Source organism: Tursiops truncatus, chromosome 10, assembly GCF_011762595.2.
Source record: "Tursiops truncatus isolate mTurTru1 chromosome 10, mTurTru1.mat.Y, whole genome shotgun sequence".
Lineage (NCBI taxonomy): Eukaryota > Metazoa > Chordata > Mammalia > Artiodactyla > Delphinidae > Tursiops > Tursiops truncatus.
This window is the reverse complement of record NC_047043.1, coordinates 54,542,181-54,563,265: the sequence shown is the minus strand read 5'-3', so window position 1 is coordinate 54,563,265 and position 21,085 is coordinate 54,542,181. Positions and strand designations below refer to the sequence as shown.

Genomic DNA, 21,085 nt, shown 5'->3' with positions numbered 1-21,085 from the left:
GAACACCATGCACACCATAGCCCAATACTGAGATGCCAGTCCATTTGTTCTGTAAAGGAACACATGACTCCTATACAGAAACCCACAAGAGAAAGGGCCCCAAATTTAAACTAGGAGTCTGAGGTGTACTCTAAGGTGAGCTAAAAACAGTCCAAAAAGTATAAAACCAAAACTTCAAGACCCCGCATCACCCATAACAAGACAGATCTTAACTCATCTCCACAAAGAAATGTCTCAATGTCTTACCCTTTTGTAGTCTGTACAGCACTACCTAAAAAGGCATTTAATAAATATTTGTTAAATAAATGATTGAATGAACAAATGCAACCCTAATCTGTCAAGTCAGTACCTACTGCTGTGGCTATGCTAGAACAGAGAGGTCACGAGGAATGTTGCACACACATACACACACTCTACACACACATATACATATTCAGTTTACAATAAGTCTAACCTTTCTAATCAAGACAGATGTTCAATAAATGGTGCTGGGACAAATGGCCATCCATATGGGGGAGCAATATCAATCAGATCCTCACTTCATACTTAAGCTATATTAAAGATTTAAATGATTTTTAATTGAAATATAAGAGAAAATATGAGAGTCTATTTCTATAATCTCTGAATGGGAAAGAGACTTTTATGTCAGAAGCAGAAATCAAAAGGAATAGATTAATGGGGAGGAGGGGAAAACATCAACAAAACATGACAAAGTTTAATAACCTTTTTTTTCTAAACAGCTCTTGTAAAATGCTTGTAAGTCAGAACTCAGAAAACTCACCACCCCAGTCTTCTTTTCACCTAGGGCAGGTGACCTGAACTCCACCAATGAACATACCCACAGGAGAGTCTGAGTCATAAGTGGGTAATATGAGAAGACAGACATGCAAAATTAATACAGTTCATCAGCTGGTGAACATGGAGACACGGAGCTTCACGCAGTCCTTCACAAAAGCTGTCCAGTGCAAGATGCGATGCTGCCAAACTGAGGCAGCTGCAACATTCTTATTAGTGCAGCCCCCCAAGTGTGGCTGAGCAGAGCGATCAGCCCAGACTTTCAGGCCCTCCTGAAAATTCTCTAAGTCACCAACTATTCATTAATAGACCCCTTTTCTGCTTAACTAGCTGGACTGAGTTCTGTTGCTTACAGCGTAGAATTCCAGCACACACATACCTTCTAAAAGATGAACCAGAAAAATCAACATGTGATAGAAGGAATTAGCTATGTGCAGCAGTTACCTTAGGGGATAAGATATCCCTTCTCAATCAAGATAAAACAAACAGGAAGGCCTTAAAATTTTAAGCAACAAAATGGTTGAATGTGAAATAAAGCTGAAGCTTATCAATGTTTTAAATGTCTAGAAAATGTATGAAGCCAACATTGCGCTTAGAAAATGGGAAGGCAAAGCAGGGACAGTGTTTACCCAGGACTGAAACAAGAATCACAAGTATTCAGAGCACTTCAGAAACAGTTCTCACTGAAGTTGAGGGAAGTGCAATAACCCTTCCCACACCTAGAGCCATAAATTTCAAACCATGCCAGCTTCAAAGGCTGTAGTTGTTTCAAACGCTACCACTATGACCAGGAGAAACTCCATTTGTATCTACTTTTAAATGGTTATATGTAATATCTCCTTTAATAAAAGAGAGCCACCAGGACTGCCCTGGTGGTCCAGTGGTTAAGAATCCACCTTCCAATGCAGGGGACATGGGTTCAGTCCCTGGTTGGGGACCTAAGATCCCACATGCCACAGGGCAACTAAGCCCGCGTGCCCCAGCTACAGAGCCCACATGCTCTGGAGCCCCTGCACCACAACTAGAGAGAAACCTGCATGCTGCAACTAAGACCCGACGCAGCAAAACATAAATAAATAAATAAATAATTTTAAAAACAGACCAAAAAATAAATAAATAAAACAAAAGGGTCACTGAGAGGGCAAAAAGTTAGGAAAGTAATTAGAGAAGTAACACTAGGCTAAAGGATATAGCTCTTAGCTAACCCTCTCTGTTGTGATGTCATAATATCCAAAAAATTGGGGGGTTAATAATTCAGCTTTCCAAATGCCCAGATGCCAGGACAGGGCTACTTCAGACAGGGACCTTGAAATCACTTGAAAAGTACACCTCCATTGTGAATTTTTTTAAGTGGCACTATGTCTTTTTACTTTGGCCTCATGTGAGCCTAATCATAATTGGAGCCTCATCAGCTCTGGATAAGCCGGCAAAATCAAATGTTGGGGTTTATAAAGTTAAAGAATAGGTTCTAACACACACTGTCCTCCAAAAAGTAGTACCACGTGGCAAGGTTTGGCCTGGTGGCTTGTAGGTCTTCCTCTGGAGTTGCAAAAGTAAGGATCACATGAGGGAATGGATATGACTGTAAAGTATAAAACATGCATAAAAAACTAACTGTACTTGAGTGTTTATCCCAAAGTCCTGGATCTTTAACAGGCTATCCTCTCACTTCAAAATATATAAGGATTTAGATTCCTTCAAACTAAATTTGGTCTAATTAATTCTTATAGCTTAGAAATCTGTCTTCAGATTTCTCATGGCTATTTACCAAAAAAACCTGATGGCTATAACCAGGCTCAGAATTTATATTTTTATTGCCAACTAACTGATTTTAATTGACCATCGCCCTCAACTTCAGTATAAAAAACCCATTTTAGTCACTGTGGTATGCAGAATTTGAAGATGACCCCAAATGACCCTCACCTTGTGAATATATCACTGCCCTGATTATCTTACCTTACATAGCAAAAAGGTTTCTGCAGGTATATTTAAGGTTACTAACCAGTTGACTGTGAGTTAATTGAAAGGAAATTGTCTGGGTGGGTCCAACCTAATCACACAAGCCCTTCAAATGGCTCCAGAGTGCAGAGGCAGCAGCAGAAAGCAGAGAGATGTACTCCTGCTATCCTGAAAGAAAAGGCATGTGGGGGCCAAGTGGCAAGGAACTGTGGGCAGCCCTAGGAGCTGAAAGCGGTCCCGTTCAACAGCCAGCAAGAAATAAGGACCTCTGTCCTACAACCACAAAGGACTAAATTCTACCACGACCACATGAGCATGGAAGAGGACCCTCACCTCCAGATGAGAACACAGTTTGGACAATAATGATCTTAGTCTTATGAGACCCTGAGCAGAGAAGCCAGTCATGTCATGCCAGACTTCTGACATACAGATTGTGAAACAATAACTGGGTTTTTAGGCAGCAAGGTTGTGGTAATGTGTTATGCAACATTAGGAAGCTAGTACAGTCACCTTTAGGAATAATAAGGCTTGAACACCATGACTTTTCATTACCCATCAAGACTTTATCAGATGTCACCCTGATCCTCTCACACTCTCACCACACCAGGAGTAACTGTCTCTCAACCCTATGGTACAGAGACTACATCTACCCTTCAAGACAAATGCAACACCAGCACAGCACCTTAGCAGGCTCTGTTAAATAAAGAAGCGTTCTGTAATTACAAATGTTTTCAAATACTTTCTCTTTTGATTCTCACAACCAATCTGAAAGGTAAGCAGGACAGTTATCATCCCCAATTTCCTGACAAGAAAGTAAGAAGCTCACAGTGCTTATGTGGCTTGATCAGGTTGCATACTGCAAGATCTGGGTTAGCAAACAGGTCTTCTGAGCCCCTCATCCACTTCCCCAGTATTCTTTGGATCACTATTTCTCAAATTTTTTTCACTGGGACCCACAGTAAAACAACAACATCCTTTTCACACAGACACTTCTAAAACAAAAGTTTTATGAAACCTTAACCTTTACAACATAAGGTGCCACATTTTGACCTAATCTAGTCTTTCATTTAAAAAAAAAAAAAAGCTGATCCCAATCCACAGATTCCACAACCCACCTGAACTGCTTTCATCATACCATGTTGTCTGTATAAGAACAATGTTGATAAACATGGCCACTACTAAATCTAGAATACATCAAATATATCTAATATATTTTAAATATACCACAAAATAGAAATTAAAAAGCATTAATTCTAGGTTGAACAACAAAATCTAAACATAACAAAAACACAAATTTTGGACATTCACATTACTGGGAAGTTCTACATTAAAGTCAAAACTATGTTAATCATAGTTTATTCCATAAGGGGCTCTATTATCTGGGAGTTTTCATAGAAAGAATTACTCAAAATAGCTGAATTGTTAGATATCTATCTAAACTTATAGATTCAAGACGGTTAAACCTCACTAATACCTGAAGGGGTTTGGAGATAACAATGAGGTTTAACCATTTTGAATCTACACTTTTCTGAAATCAGGTTTCACCTTTCCGAAAATAGTAACTAATTCTAGTTTCCAAAGATAAAAGGAAATTGAATATAATTTAACATTTTCTAGGTCAGTTGTCATTCCTGTCAATATGCTACTTGTAGTATATCTTCTCTGTCCATTTTAGCCTGCTACTAGTTTAGAAACTAGATAACTACATTTATTGGAACTGTAGACAAAATAAGCATAAGGAAGCTCTAAGCGAGGGATTTTTTAAAGTATTCTTATGAACAACATACATTAACTATGGAATGTGAAGTTAGTGACATTAAAATTTTGGCTGCTTAGAGGCCTTTTGACACTACTCAGTTCTCAAGTTATGTCCCCAATAGATGATATGTTATTCTTACACAAGCATAACAAACACCTGGCTTCACTTCTCCCTCCCACACCCATGGTAATCAATCATGGCAAGGACAAAGCCGTAGACTCCTTCTCACCACAGCACTTCTGAAAGTCTCTGTCAAATCCATCCGACATCCCAGCTATAAAGGAATGGCCAAAGTAACTGGGAGTTGATGCTTCACATAAACCTCTGTATACTAGTTACCAAAATTATTAGAGCTTTCCATTACGTCTGTAATAAAGTACCTTCCACATCCTGACATCTAAATAGTAGTGCCGGAAATGAAATACTGCTGTTCATGTTATAAATGCTTACCTCTCAAAAACAGCCCTTCAATATGGCAAAATCCACTCAATCAAAAGTAATTTAAGGAGACTTCTAGTTAAACATAGTAGATTGGCTACATATGTTCCTATTTTCTCTCCCTCCCAAAGAGTTAAATTTCAACCAATTTTCAGAATACTGGATGTGAGTGAAAGAATACTAAAGTAACAGTACTGCTGGACAGCCACTACAACCCCACGGAGAAGGGAATAGTGATGAGAAGAAGCCTATTTTCATCCCCAGAACCCTAAAAAGACTTAGGACTTAAAGCTAAAGTTATAAAGCAAGATGAGACAGGATCAAAACCCGAAAGATTGGTTGAAAGATTCCCCAGGTCCCCTGTCCCACCTTACATAGCCTCTGAAGAAACAGAGGTTTATTTTCTGGAGCCAATGAGGCTTCAAACTGGGTGAAACCAAGCACAGTAAGACAGGAGAGAAGGGCAAAGTGCGTGACTAAACAGAGCAGGATTAGGCGATGTTCTGCACAGTGAACAGTGGAACCTCCAGCAGTCCTTCTCAGACCTGCTTCCAGAAACTTGGCAGCTAGGCCTCTGATTACCAACATGTAGATATTTCTCCCAACAATAAAACCAGTTTACAGCATGTCACCCACCAGTGAGCCCCAGTGTCAATCACATGCTACTTCCAAATAGCACCAGATTGTTAGTACCTAGCCCTTAAATATGAATAGATAGCCCAGAGCACTCAATAAAGAAAATTTCCAATGTAAGAGGGAGCCAAAAACAAGAAGAAAAAAAAAACCCAAAACCAAAAAACAAACATGGGACTTCTCTGGTGGTCCAGTGGTTAAGACTCCACGCTCCCAATGCAGGGGTCCTGGTTCAATCCCTGGTCAGGGAACTAGATCCTGCACACCACAACTAAGACCCAGCACAGCCAAGTAAATAAATAAATACACAAATTTTTTTTAAAAACCCTACCACAATAAAGATTAAAAGAAAACAGAAGAAAAAATCCCCATTATTCTCAGAGAGAGAAAAGATATATCACTATGTCAAGAGCAATGCTATGAAAAAGCAAAAGACAATAAGAATCAGCCTTTGGAAATTTAAAAATAGTGTAGCCAAAATTTAAAATTCAATTGAAGAAAACTAACACATTGTAAATCAACTATACTTCAATAAATAAATAAATATATAAAACAAAAAATTCAACTGAAGAGTTAAATTGAAGCACACTCTCAAAAACAGAATAAAAAAATAAAAATAGACCATAAAGGGTAAAAAATAATAAATGGGAATCTATCCTGAAGGCACAAAAGCTAACTAACTGGACTTTCAGGACAGAAGAGAAAAAACAAAGGGGAGGGAATTATCAAAGAAATAATACCTAAAAGTTTCCAAGAATTTAAGCACAGGAGTCACCACACTTAAACCGTCCACTGGGTGTCCAACACAATGCAAAAATAAACACTGTTTACTTCTCTTCCTCCCCAAAACCCAAAAGCCATTGAAATAAAGGTTAAAAAAAATTAGAAAAGCAGACAGATTAACACTCTAGAACAAGAGAGAGAATACCACAGGCAAAAAGAAAATAAATTTTTGAAGACTCAAAGGCAAAAGGATTCAAACTGGTGGAAAAATCAGGGCAAAGGTAGCCATAACCCTGAACATGCACAGAAGCTCTGCGGGAGAGGAAGCAGCAACTTTCTGCAACAGGAAAAAAAAAATAAATCACAGTTTTAGACACTATAAAGGGAGATTACTGCTCTCAGCAATGTGTTAAGTGTCTGCAAGACAAAGAGGTACGTGGCGTCAGCCTCCCCCAACCCAAATAGATCTCCAGACAACAGTAACAGCCAAATATAAAGAGCAACACCTTGGAGGAGTTAGCGCTCCAATAGCAGGGGCTGGTACCACAAAGCAGCAGGATAACAATACGCCCCAGACCGACCAAGGCAATCCCAGTCCCACCCAGTTCATGCCAGTTTATGTTCCAAGATAACTGCCACTAGCGTCCCCATTCATTCATAAGAATGTTTGGATACTAAATCTTATGGTCACCTTTCAAAGCAGGACTCTCTGTGTTTTGGCTGGCCCTCGACACAGGAGAGTAGCAGGTAAGAGCAGAGAAAACCCATGTTAGCTACTGAAATAAACCACCCTCCAGGTCTTCATAAATATAAACAAACAACCAATAATAACAAGACATTTTTCTCAAAAAAAAAGAAAAAAGATAAACGATGACAAGTATGAAGAAATACAGGTATAACAAGTAACCCAGAGCAATCAGATAAATCAAGGAAGAGAACTTAAATATATATGTACGTATAATATATAACACTTATCTTGCAAGAGTTTTGAGAAGCTCTAGTTTCCGTTAAAACACAAGCTGCTACTAAAAACTGAAACAAAGCAACAAGCATAGTACTCTGGTTAAGAGAATGGGCTTTAGAGCAAGACTGTCTGGGTTCATATCTCGGCTTTACCGCTTAGCTGTGTGGTACTAGCTGTCTACCACAGACAAGTTATTTAACCTCCCTAGGCCTCAATTTCTTATCTGTAAAATGGGGATAATACAAATCCACACCTTTTATTATTTCATGTATTAATTTAGTTAATACATGCAATGCAGCAAGAAAGCACGTGGCTAAAAATAACTATCCAGTGTTGACTAGTGTTATTATTTGTGGAAATTAAATATATGATTAGGGTTTCCCTAGTGGCACAGTGGTTAAGAATCCGCCTGCCAATGCAGGGGACATGGGTTTGAGCCCTGGTCCAGGAAGATCCCACATGCCGCGGAGCAACTAAGCCCGTGCGCCACAACTACTGAGCCTGTGCTCTAGAGCCTGCGAGCCACAACTACTGAGTCCGCGTGCTACAACTACTGAAGCCCGCACACCTAGAGCCCGTGTTCCGCAACAAGAGAAGCCACTGTGATGAGAAGCCCGTGCACCGCAACAAAGAGTAGACCCCGCTCGCAGCGACTAGAGAAAGCCCGCGTGCAGCAACGAAGACCCAACGCAGCCAGTAAATAAATAAATCAATAAATATTTTTTTTAAAAAGGAAGGGGCAACGGGAGAGGCCACAACAGAGAGAGGCCCGCATACTGCTAAAAAAAAAAAAAAAAAAAAAGGAGGGGGACTGGGCTTCCCTGATGGCGCAGTGGTTGAGAGTCCGCCTGCCGATGCAGGGAACACGGGTTCGAGCCCCGGTCCGGGAAGATCCCACATGCCGCGGAGCGGCTGGGCCCGTGAGCCATGGCCGCTGAGCCTGCGTGTCCAGAGCCTGTGCTCCGCAATGGGAGAGGCCACGGAAGTGAGAGGCCCGCATACCGCAAAAAAAAAAGGAGGGAGACTTAAGAAAAAAAAGAAGAAAACTGGAAATTTTCTAGCATCAAGGAAAAAAGAAAAGATTCAAAGCTCAAGTTAACTACCAATAAAGAAAGAACAAGTTTGGAATTAGACTTTTCATCAGCACACATGATGCTAGAAGGAAGAAAAACAGTCAATGGTCTGAGGGAAACTTTTCAACCTGGAATTTAATAGCTAGCCAAATAAATGTTTAAGTGAGAACGTCTTCCTAATATTTTGTGGTTTAGAAGGTGAAGAAACCAAATGCTGTTAGCCAAAATCCTATACTTTTAAGAGCCCTGACCTTTATCAACACATTAACTGAATTTCTACATCAAAGTTTCCAGCCCTGCTTTCTCACCTGGGCCCAGGAGGATGCACTTTTGAATCTGCCTACAGCTTCCGTGGGATGTAAAGTTAAGGTATGTATAATTTGCATCTATGTCTTGGGGTCTTTGAACATCACAGTTTAACAAATTGGGTTAATTCATCCTGAAAGCTACAGAGACAAAGACTCTCTAGAATTTTTTCCTCCAGCTCTTCCTATCAAACTAAGAAGCAGATGAGAGAACTTTGTATGGCCCTTACCCTATTCAAGTTTCACACAGATTTTTTAAATCACATGAACAAGGACTGTTTAAATTATTTAAAACATGAGAACTTAATGTATATTCTATATAAAGTAATACAAATAGCCACTATATGCTCCCTGGTCAAAGTACAGATTTATAAACATTCAAGACATTCTGATTTTTCTGATCCAAATATTCTCTCTGGGAGTTACGCTTTTTAGATTGAGGCTAATTATTTTGCCAAGTGGCGTTTACAAAAAGCCTATTTTCCTTCAGAAAGTGACTCTTTCCTTCAGAAAGTGACTCTTACACTCTGCTGTCTGTGTAATTTTAAAAAAATTTCTATTACATAAACTATTATTTTGAGGCCCCACTCTAAAAAAGCTATAATTCTGCAGGTTTGGGGTAGGCCCACATTTTGCACTTTTTTTAATTTAATTTTTTTATTGTGGTAAAGTATACATAACATAAAAGTTACCATTTTAAACATTTGTAGGTGTACAGTTCAGTGGTATTAATTATATTTACACTGTTGTGCAACCAGCACCACTATCCATCTCCAGAACTTTTTCATCCTCCCAAGCTGAAAATCTGTTCTTATTAAACAGTAATTCCCCACTCCCCACTCCCCTCTCCCCTCTCCAGCCCCTGGCAACCACCATTCTATTTTTTGTCTCTATGAAACTGACTAATCTAGGTACCCCATACAAGTGGAATCATACAACTGTCCATTTGCGCCTGTGCTTTTTATAAAGTTTCAGTAATATTTGAAAAAGGCTGAAAATGTTAAAAAATATTTTTATTCATGGCACTACATATATCTTAAGAAGTTAGAAAGTATTCTACATTACTTTTTAATAATTTTTATCAAATTCATTCTGTAAGGTATTTAAAAATCCAAGTAGATATTTGTTGTTAAAAAAATATTAAATGGAGGGACTTCCCTGGCGGTCCAGTGGTAAAGAATCCGCGGGTTCGCTCCCTGGTCAGAGAACTAAGATCCAGCATGTCGCGGGGCAACTAAGCCATGTGCTGCAAACTACAGAGCCTACGCGCCCTGGAGCCTGCGCGCCACAACTAGAGAAAAGAAAACCCGCGCACCGCAACTAAAGAGAAGCCCTCGCACCGCAACTTGAGAGAAGCTGTGGGCAGCAACAAAAGATCCCACATGCCTCAATGAAGATCCCGCGTGCTGCAACTAAGACCTGATGCAGCCAAAAATAAATTAAATAAATAAATAATAAATAAATCTTAAAATATATATATATTAGGGCTTCCCTGGCGGTGCAGTGGTTGAGAGTCCGCCTGCCGATGCAGGGGACGTGGGTTCGTGCCCCGGTCTGGGAGGATCCCACACGCCGCAGAGCGGCTGGGCCTGTGAGCCATGGCCGCTGAGCCTGCGCGTCCGGAGCCTGTGCTCCGCAACGGGAGAGGCCACAATGGTGAGAGGTCCGCGTACCGCAAAAAAAAAAGAAGGGTTCAAATAATCTTAGCACCAACCAAAGAGAAGTGACTGGGGACTACAGAAGGCTGTCTTTTATTGAATGCTTTCAAAAACTTAAGGGACCCTTATAGTGTTACTAACACTATTACTATTACTGAAAGTTTTGCAAATATTATGATGCAAATCGTTCATTTATCCCAGAATTATCAACACATGACAACTCACTCTACTTGAAACATCCCTATCAGGCAATCTCCCCTCTGGAAAGAAAGCTAAGAACAAGGAAGTATGCACACACAGGCCTCCAAAATCTCAAAACAAAGGTCTCAAACTTTGTGTTAATAACACTAAAATACACTAAAGAATCTCTTAGGTACTTGTCCTTATTTTACACAAAATTTTAGAAGTTTAGTGTCTTGTCTTGATTTAAAGCCCAAACAATTCAGAAGTTGGAAGAACAACACTGGGAAGATAGCAAGGGAGGCTACAAAGTAATTACAAAAAGTAGACCAAAAACAAATCCTCCTGAGTGGGTAAAAGGGAATTGTCTTTCACACACCATTAAATTCCTGAGGGCATGGTGCCGTCAACACAAAATAATTCATACTCAAAACTGGAGACATGGGCTTCCCTGGTGGCGCAGTGGTTGGGAGTCCGCCTGCCGATGCAGGGGACATGGGTTCGTGCCCTGGTGCGGGAGGATCCCACATGCTGCGGAGCGGCTGGGCCCGTGAGCCATGGCTGCTGGGCCTGCGTGTCCGGAGCCTATGCTCCGCAATGGGAGAGGCCGCAGCAGTGAGAGGCCCGCATACCGGGAAAAAAAAAAAAAAAAAACCTGAAGAAATTGATATTATACAAATTCAGGATCCTTTGCACGAGAAAACAAGGATATGTGTAATCTGTTATAAAAGGACTGTCCCATCAAAAAATATTTGTTTAATTCATGCTTGAAAGAAATCATTAACTCTGAAAACAATAATCCAGAACTTCGGGACTTCCCTGATGGTGCAGTGGTTAAGAATCTGCCTGCCAACACAGGGGACACGGATTCGATCCCTGGTCTGGGAAGGTCCCACATCCTGCAGAGCAACTAAGCCCGTGAGCCACAACTACTGAGTCTGGGTGCCACAACTACCGAAGCCCACATGCCTAGAGCCCGTGCTCCGCAACAAGAGAAGCCACCGCAATGAGAAGCCTGCACACCGCAACGAAGAATAGCCCCCGCTCGCCACAACTAGAGACAGCCCGCGCGCAGCAACGCGCAAAAAACAAAACAAAACAAAAAAAAAAACAACACTGAAGTGAACATCCATGTGGCTAACTGCTTAATACATCCTAAATTTTCTTAGAATAAATTTCTAGAGGTGGAATCCTGGATCAGTGATATGTATAGAGTCCCTTACATTCACTACCACGCCTGTTTCCCCACATTCCTCATCTGTACCTCATTTTTTAGTTTTTCCTTTGTTTCTTAAATAATGGTGTTTTGTAAAATTTAAAAGCTTGTGGTAAATGGTATGAAAAGTAAAATTTTAGTACTGAAATCTTAATCACTATTTACGTTTCACTTGGGAGAATGAACAAGCAAGCTTTCAGTACCATGTACCTATGTATCTCAACCACTGTTTCCCTCTAGGGGAGCTTTACATTTTTAGAGAACAACTTCAATTTACAGTTTCAGAATAAATTCAATAGTTGTTTGATTTAGTAGTTGTTAATTAGTTAGCTATATTTAAAAGTTGTATACGATAAATGTTATGTTAAAGATGTTTAGAAATGCCTCCAAATTAGTCAAAACAGCCTTTCTTGTAGAAACTCTAAAGTTAAGAGAGAGATTTGCTCCATCTGTTGAGACTCTGAAAGGCTGGGAAGGAATTTAGCAGACGCCCTCCCCTTTGCTGAAGGGACCACGTGCTGCCAGCACCCAAACACACGATCACAGCTGCTTAGGAAACTGCTTCTGCTTCTTTAAATTAACACTACTAACACGCCCCCTTTTTCCTGAAAACTGTCATTTCCTGAAGCAACAGCGTTCGTGAAAAACAAATATTAACGAGACTTGAAGAAGCAGAGCCGAGCTGCGGACAGGCGCAAGCCCTGCTGGGCCGCGCAGTGTCAGCCCCTCCACCCGTCCCGGATCAACCCAGTTATGCGAAGTGACTAACTCGTGACAGCCTCGGGCGCTGGACACCGGCCACACCGCCACCTCTTTCAGGTCCCAATGCTCCTGCAAGGAGCCTGGGCAGGAATGGCTCGACCCCTGGCCCTCACCCCTGGACCAGGGTTTGGAATTAGACTTCGTCACGGGCCAGGGGCCCCTCCGTACTCAATCTCGGGTCGGGGATCAGAGAGGGGACTTCAGTCGAGAGATCAGATGTTACAAGGGACCCTGGTTTTCCCATTCCGCCCTCATTCCTGAGTTGGGGTCTCGGATGGTTGGTGGAACCTTCGATATGGCTCAAAAATCATGAAAGATCGGAGCCCTTCTCACTTATTCTCAGACCGGGTTGGGCATTAGGGGAAATTACCAGAGATCAGGTATCACGAATCCAGCCTCCCCCAACCAGAACGGAGTTTTAGGATAGGGGACCCGGGTCAGGAATCACGGAGGACCCGGACCGCCCTAAGCTCTTTCCCAGTCCGGGGTCTGGGGGAAGCCTCAGGTTAGAGGTCAAAGGTCGGGGAACTAGGGGAGCTCGGCGGCCATAGTACCAGAGTAGAGGCCAGCGCCTGCTGGAACTGCTGCTGCTCCTCGCTGATCTTTTGCTTCAGTTTCTTGAACATGGCGCAACGCGGGTTCCTGAATGTGAATGAGACCTGAGGGCGAGTGCTCTGAGAGACCCGGCCGCGGCGGCGACGGAGGGTTCTCTACACCAGGGACCGCGGGGGCCGGGCCTCGCTTCTCCTCCTTGGCCTCGCGGGCGGGTCGGCACACTCGTCCTGCGGGTGTCGGCGTCGCCGCCGCCGCGTCTCTCTCTTCTGGGTGCCACCGGTTGGCCTCGGCCCCCCATCCAGCTCCTGCGGCAGCGGCGGCGGCGGCGACAACGGCACCAGGTGAGCGTGTGCCCAAGGCGCCTGCGCGGCCTACGTGGAGCTCGCCGAGGGAGTGCTACGGAGTGCCGGAGGGGACAAGCTGGAGTCGGGCCCGCACATGCGCGCTCCAAGGTCGCTCCCGGAAGATGCAGGGGTTTGCGCTGCTTATGCTCACTGCGAGCATAGATGCCCTCAGATCCCGAGCTACGCTGACGCACACCGGGGCTTCGGCGCTGCGAAGTCTGGTGGGGAGGGTGCTGCTTCTGTTGAGGACCGCAAGGCTGACAATTCTGCCGCAAAGAACCGCATGTGTGGGTGTCCGGGGTGCGAGAAGAGGGGACCCAGGGAACCTGCCGAGGGCTCTGAAGGATAGTGTACTTTTGTTCAGTATTTGTGGTTAGGATTCTCTGCCTTCAGTGTCTGGTACTCCTACTGCTTCCCAGAGGGGCCCTCTTCCCTTTGCTGGACTCTTCCAGGGTTCAAGAGGTGCCTGACACGGGGCTCCCAGGGTCCAGATGTTTCTGGCCGATATTGTAAGATTTCAATCTTTGGACATCGCCTTTATTTATTTTTTATTTTACAGAAATCATATATTTTCATATATTTCTTCAAAAATCTTTAATTCTAAGTGCCAGGTCCTTTCTCAGTCTTTAATAGAACAAGTAGACAAAAAAATTAGTAAGGATATAGAGAAGTTGGATCAGCTAACTTTGCCTAATTGATCTTTTTCGAAAAGACCCAACAACTGCAGAATACACGGGGGTTTTTTGGAATATTTATAGAACATTCCCCAAGATAGACCATGTGCTAATTTATAATACAGGTCTCAATTAATTTCAAAAGCTTAATATCACGTATTGTGTTCTCCGACCACAAAGTAATTAAATTAGAAATCAATAGCAGAGATATCTAGAAAGTCCCCAAATATTTGGAAATTATGCTGCACAGTTCCAAATAGTTGATGGGCCAAAAAGCAAAGCACAAGGGAAACTAGAAAATATTTTAAAAGAATGACAATGAGAACAGAGCATAGCAAAATTTGTGAGGTTCAGCTAAAGCAGTGCTTACATGGAAAATAATAGTATTATGTGTTTGTATTGCAAAGGAAATAAAGATTGAAAATCGATCATCTAAGCTTCCACCTTAAGAAGTTTGAAAAAGAAGAAAAAACTAAAATCGAAGTAAGTAGAAGGAATGAAATAAAAGATACTGAGCAAAACATCAATGAAATAGAAAACAGACAATAGAGAAAAACCAACAAGACTAAAATTTGGTTCTTAGAAAAGATTAATAAAATTGGTAAGCCCCTAGTAAGACTCATAGAAAAACAGTAATTATCAATATCAGGAGTTAAAGAGGGCTTATTGCCACAGATTCTACAGATATTATAAGGGAATATCTGACACAAATTATCAAAACCCAGATGCCCTTAGGTCAATGAATGGATAAACAAACTGTGGTACTTCCATACCATGGAATGCTACTCTGAAGTATAAAGGACAGAGTGTTGATACTCATAACAACCTAAATGGATCTCCTTAAGTTTTGTTGAGTGACCCAAAAGAAGCCATACATATATATCTTGCTCTCTGTACAGTCCCTGCGTCACCTACACCCTACTCACTTGACTGACCTCCCCTCTTAATCATAGACCTTCATCAGTAAATGCCTGCATACTTGCCCCCAGCCCCAACTAGTGATTGTTCTCATCTTTAGATCAGAATCTCGCCACTCTGATAGTTTACCAAAGGGGAGGTGAGGGGCACGCTCCTCTGCTGGTTTCCTTGGTAACCAATGAGCCAACCGGAAGTCAATTCTCCCTATAACTGGTAACCTCCCCTCTGCCTGGAAGCAAAGACTAGTGCTGTGTCCTGATGCACACAGTGGGGTGTCGCTCCAGGACCTTGTTTCAGACATGTAAGATCCCCCATCCATTAAACCACTGATGTCTCTGTCACTGACTCTGACTCTCTTTGGTCTTGAAGCTGGGCAAGTACAAGGCTTGCAGGCCTGTGGGATGCAGCCCAACAGATTCCAATTATATGACATGAAAAGGCAAAGGTATAGGGAGGGAGAATGGACCAGTGGTTGCTAGGAGTTGAGTGGGCCAGGACTGGGTTGGGGTAGAAGTGGTGTTAACTGCAAAAGGGCAGGATGAGGGAATCTTTGGGATGATGAAACAGTTCGATCATAACTATAGTGGTAGATATACAACTTTGTGTGCATTTGTCAAAACCCGGAAAACTATATACCACAAACACTAAACTTCACTGTATGAAAACTTTAAAATGGAAATTAAAAACCCGAGGCTCAGAGAGGTTAAGAATTTCACCCAAAGTAACACAGCTTGGACATGGTGGAGGCAGCATTTGAACCCAGAGCTTTCATGGCTCTAAAGCCCATGCCCACACCACCCACCCACACTCACTGCCTCTGGATCCCTTACCATGGTGGCATAGACTACCATTGACATTGATTTCGCTATGTTCTCCAATACTTTGCTCCAAAATGATTTACTGATTGATATCCAGTGTCCTCACCAGCATATATTCTTTCCTGGTTGCAAAGAAAGAAGAAAAAAAAGGAAAGAAAAAATATTTTGTACATTGAGAGCACTTATCCACAAATGTGAAAGTGCTACAGCTGTGTTGTTCTTCACATACCAGATTTGCCAACATTTGTAAGGTTGGGGGGGATATATATGTATATAATATATATGCATACATATTTTGGCTATAGCAAGTAACAGATCTGGAGCGGACTGAAATACTTGTATTCCTATCCTGTTTTAATGTACTTCACCAGAACACTTTGAAACACAGTATGTTTTTAATATTTATTTTGCAAAAGAAAATCTTATGGCTACGTAAATTAAAATTATATGGGGGGCTTCCCTTCCCTGGTGGCGCAGTGGTTGAGAGTCCGCCTGCCGATGCAGGGGACACGGGTTCGTGCCCCGGTCCGGGAGAATCCCACATGCCGCGGAGCGGCTGGGCCCGTGAGCCATGGCCGCTGAGCCTGCGCGTCCAGAGCTTGTGCTCCGCAATGGGAGAGGCCACAACAGTGAGAGGCCCGCGTATATAAAAAAAAAAAAAAAAAAAAATTATATGGGGACTTCCCTGGCAGTCCAGTGGTTAAGACTCCACAAGGAACTAAGATCCTGCATGCCACCGTAGCACGGCCAAAAACTTATTTAAAAAATTAGAGTTATAAAACAGTTGGAAGACCTCCCATGGAAGAAAGGTCTGCACATCAGTGTCTAAACTTTGACTGTGACTCTCCCAGGAATTTAGCTTACTTTTCAGCCCGGGGCCTTTTCTTTAAAGAATTTTTGGGTTTTTTTGGTATCTTTGTTTTTAATTTAATTCCCATTGTAGGCAGAAATAAGGAAACTAAGGAAAAGCGAAGGGCTACATCATTATTGCTATTGCAAAACGAAGAGCCAAAAAGTGACCTTCCCAGAGTCATATGATCTCAGTGACCGAAGTGGAAACTGACCTCAGGCTTCTTGCCCTTTATCCTGGTCTCCAACTGTAGTATGTTTCACATTTCCTTCTCTTCTCTGAGACACACCCTGCTCAATTTTTTAAGTTTTGTAATTGTTTACATATGTCCTAGGGCTGTTTACCCAGCTGATGACTCAACAATCTAATGAGAAGAGTCCTTGGAAGGGAAAACCCAACACTGGGCTGAGAAAAAAAAAATCTTATTTCAAGAATGAGGCCTCTTGGTAACAAAGAGAAGGGCTGAGGGAATGGAGGTGAAGTGTCAAATTCTCTGCTCCTACTGAATAACTATGTGATAATCAGACTCCTAAGTAAACAAATTCACTCTTGCAAATGTTTGGATCATTGCCTCATGCTCAAGATACTGTGTGGGTGGAAACGCTGGGTAGTATAATGAATAAGCACAAAGGCATTAAACTCAACTGACTGGGTTCAAGTCGCATGTTTGCCATTTATTAGTTCTGTGATGGGGGAAAATGACTGAACTTTTGTATGTGTCGGTTTCTTCATCTGTAAAATGAAGATGTGTCATTGTATCCATCATAAATTTCCCATGAAGATTAAATGAGTATTTGGATAATGAGTATCTTGAAAAAAAAAAAGTTGGATTCATTCCTCACACCTGAAAAAATGAAATTATTAAATCACTAGAAGAAAACATTGGAAGATTTATTTTATACCCTGGAGTGCTAAAAGCCTTCCTAAGTATAGCACAAAATCCAGAAATTACAAAAAAACAGTTTATATGAATGGTTTTCTTTTTATTCTGCATGCCAAAAAAATGCTATAAAATAATGAAATGTTGTATAATTCATTGTTCTATAGTAATCACATAATAACATGGATGAACCTTACATAATGTTGAGCCAAAGAAGGCAAACAAAAGAATGTATACTCCTTTACTTCATGTAGGCAAAACTAACCTATGGTGTTAGAAGTCAAGAGAAATATTGTCTTGGGGTGTAGGAAAGGCATAACAATCGGGAGGGAAGTTTGAGGTGCCTGCCAGTAGTATTCTTTGTCATTGGTGGTGATGACATAGATATGTTTGAAATATTTCTGTTTCCTGATTGTAGTGGTGGGTACACAGATGTTAGAACACAAAGAACTGTACATCAAAATTAAAATTCAATTTTACTATACGTAAATTTAAAAATAATAACAGTTTGCCATGAAAACAAATAAATAGGCACAAAATTAAAGAAGAATGAGGCAGCTCTGTGCAAACAGTTATGGGGAGATCTCAAGATGTTTCATTAAGTCAGAAACCAAAGCGCACTACAGTGTATACAGCACACTATCATTAGTGCGATTAAAAATTATATTCAGGGCTTCCCTGGTGGCGCAGTGGTTGAGAGTTCACCTGTCGATGCAGGGGACGCAGGTTCGTGCCCCGGTCTGGGAAGATCCCACATGCCGCGGAGCGGCTGGGCCCGTGAGCCATGGCCGCTGAGCCTGCGCGTCCGGAGCCTGTGCTCCGCAACGGGAGAGGCCACAACAGTGAGAGGCCCGCGTACCGCAAAAAAAAAAAAAAAAAAAAAAAAATTATATTCATATATATGTGTGTTAGGTTAAATTGCATGAAGTTCCTGATTTTTAACTTCAAAAATGGCAATTTCATAAGGTTCAACATATGTGTATGTATATTTGTAAACACATAGATATTACAGAATATATCTGGAAATACACATAAGAAACCAGTGACAGGAAACAAGGCAGCTGGAAGTATTAGTAGTATCCTTTTCTATCTTTCAAATTCATCCCCCAAGCATGTATTTACTGTTCAAAAATTAATTTTAACATGAAAAAAAAAAGTAGTCAATGGAGCAATACCTTTGAAATTTTGAAGAGAAATTGTTTTCAATCTCATTTTTTTAACATCTTAATTAGAGTATAATTGCTTTACAATGCTGTGTTAGTTTCTGCTTTATAACAAAGTGAATCAGTTATACAGATACACATATCCCCATATCTCTTCCCTCTTGCATCTCCCTCCCTCCCACCCTCCGTATCCCAGCCCTCTAGGTGGTCACAAAGCACGGAGCTGATCTCCCTGTGCTATGTGGCTGCTTCCCACTAGCTAGCTATTTTACATTTGGTAGTGTATATATGTCCATGCCACTCTCTCACTTTGGCCCAGCTTACCCTTCCCCCTCCCCATATCCTCAAGTTCATTCTCTAGTAGGTCTGCGTCTTTATTCCCGTCTTGTCCCTAGGTTCTTCATGACCATTTTTTGTTTGTTTTTTAGATTCCATATATATGTGTTAGCATACGGTATTTGTTTTTCTCTTCCTGACTTACTTCACTCTGTATGACAGACTCTAGGTCCATCCACCTCACTACAAATAACTCAATTTCGTTTCTTTTTATGGCTGAGTAATATTCCATTGTATATATGTGCCACATCTTCTTTATTCATTCATCTGTTGATGGACACTTAGGTTGCTTCCATGTCCTGGCTATTGTACATAGAGCTGCAATGAACATTGTGGTACGTGACTCTTTTTGAATTATGGTTTTCTCAGGGTATATGCCCAGTAGTGGGATTGCTGGGTTGTATGGCAGTTCTATTTTTTAGTTTTTTAAGGAACCTCCATACTGTTCTCCATAGTGGCTGTATCAATTTACATTCCCACCAACAGTGCAAGAGGGTTCCCTTTTCTCCATCAATCTCATTTTTTTTGAGCCAAATTATTAATCAATCACGTACATGTCCATAAATGCTTAGGAAAACTATTGAAGGATACACATCAAACTATTAGCTTTGGATCAGTGAACTCTGAACACTGGGATTAATTAAAACAGGGGAAGTGCAATATCGCTTTTTGCTTTGTGTGTTTCTTCATGCTTTGAATATTTAAGATGTAAAATATATACAACACCCAGCACCAAAGATGTGGATATTTTACTCCAGAATCTAGAATTTCTAGTCTAGATTTTGTAGGGGGAACAAAAGTCATGGTTTACATTGTCTAGTGTACCGTATTTCACTCCAAATAATCTTATTAAGCATCTCTTTTCTCCTCAGACCACCCTACCCGCTGCTCAGTGGTCAGTGTCTTAATCTCCCCTTGCGGACCTCAGCCTTGTTTGACCCCACCCTCCTCCACCAGCTCCAAGGCCTCTGGCAATCTGTCTCTCCTTTCCTGAAGCAGCGCTTCCCCTGCCCCACACCCCCAGTCTTCCATCTCCACATCTATCACTTAAGTCTGTCCTGGACAGGAGAGGCAATTGTTACAAGAAGTTGATTTTGCACTTAGCCAGAAGAAGTGGTTACTAGGCACTGCCTCCTTTGGAGAAAGAGAGGACATTCTAAACACTAAGTCTTTTTCTGTCATCGATAATCCTGAAAGGATCATACTTTTTTTTTTTTAATTTACTTTTGGTTGCGTTGGGTCTTCGTTGCTGCGTAGTTGCAGCGAGCGGGGTAGCGCTACTCTTCGTTGCAGTGCGTGGGCTTCTCATTGCAGTGGCTTCTGCAGTGCAGAAGCGGGCTTCTCTTTTGCGGAGCACGGGCTCTAGGCGCACGGACTTCAGTAGTTGTGGCATGCTGGCTCAGTAGTTGTGGTTTGCAGGCTCTAGAGCGCACTCAGGCTCATTTGTGGCGCACAGGCTTAGTTGCTCTGCGGCATGTGGGATCTTCCTGGACCAGGGCTCGAACCCGTGTCCCCTGCATTGGCAGGCAGATTCTTAACCACTGTGCCACCAGGGAAGTCCAAGGATCATAATTCTAATTTAAGAAAATTAGAGCTAAAAAAGAAAGACTTTTTACTGACATTTTCTTAACCATGGAGATTTGTTTTCAACATGTAAGCTAAGGATCTTTAGTTTAACCAGGGGTTCCAGGCACTAGGCTCCTTTAGAAATAGATGAAGAAAACGAAAGTGAATGAGGCATAATTCAAAGAAACAGGCTTGGCTTTTCAACCCAGAGAGAAAAGGAAAGGTGGAACACATTTGTGAGGGTTCGGGACGCTCGCGGCTGCACCTTTTAGACCTTCAGAAGAGAAAGAGCATGTGTGTCCACCTTCTATCAGGGGTCATTACCTGCCAGCTACCCTCCACAGTTCCAACGGCAGCCAGGAGGTGCTGGGTCAACCTCCCCTCACACTGGGCAGACACCAGGGGCCTCTAGACTCAGTCAAAACCTCCACCCACTGCACCTCCAGGCCAAGCTGCATCTTCACTTGTAAAAGGCTGAAAGGCAGAGAAGCATTCCTTCCCCGGGGAGAGCTCTCA

The 21,085-nt window shown here is 41.9% G+C and overlaps 1 protein-coding gene across 8 annotated transcripts in view; it reads right to left on the bottom strand.

Annotated features, from left to right (window-relative positions):
- The window catches only part of GOLGA4 (golgin A4), a 105,589-nt gene extending 92,309 nt beyond the window's left edge, over positions 1-13,280 (bottom strand). For 2 of the 8 annotated variants that reach the window (XR_004528477.2, XR_004528478.2), the window contains exon 1: positions 13,020-13,280. Coding sequence is in view for 4 of the 8 variants with exons in the window: in XM_033864552.2 (XP_033720443.1) it covers positions 13,020-13,091 (72 nt within the window). In the remaining 4 variants the exon portion in view is untranslated. The remainder of the gene's footprint in view (positions 1-13,019) is intronic. The other 6 variants (XR_002178735.3, XM_033864552.2, XR_004528479.2 and 3 more) reach the window with 3 other exon arrangements.
- Between the last annotated feature and the right edge of the window lie 7,805 nt (positions 13,281-21,085).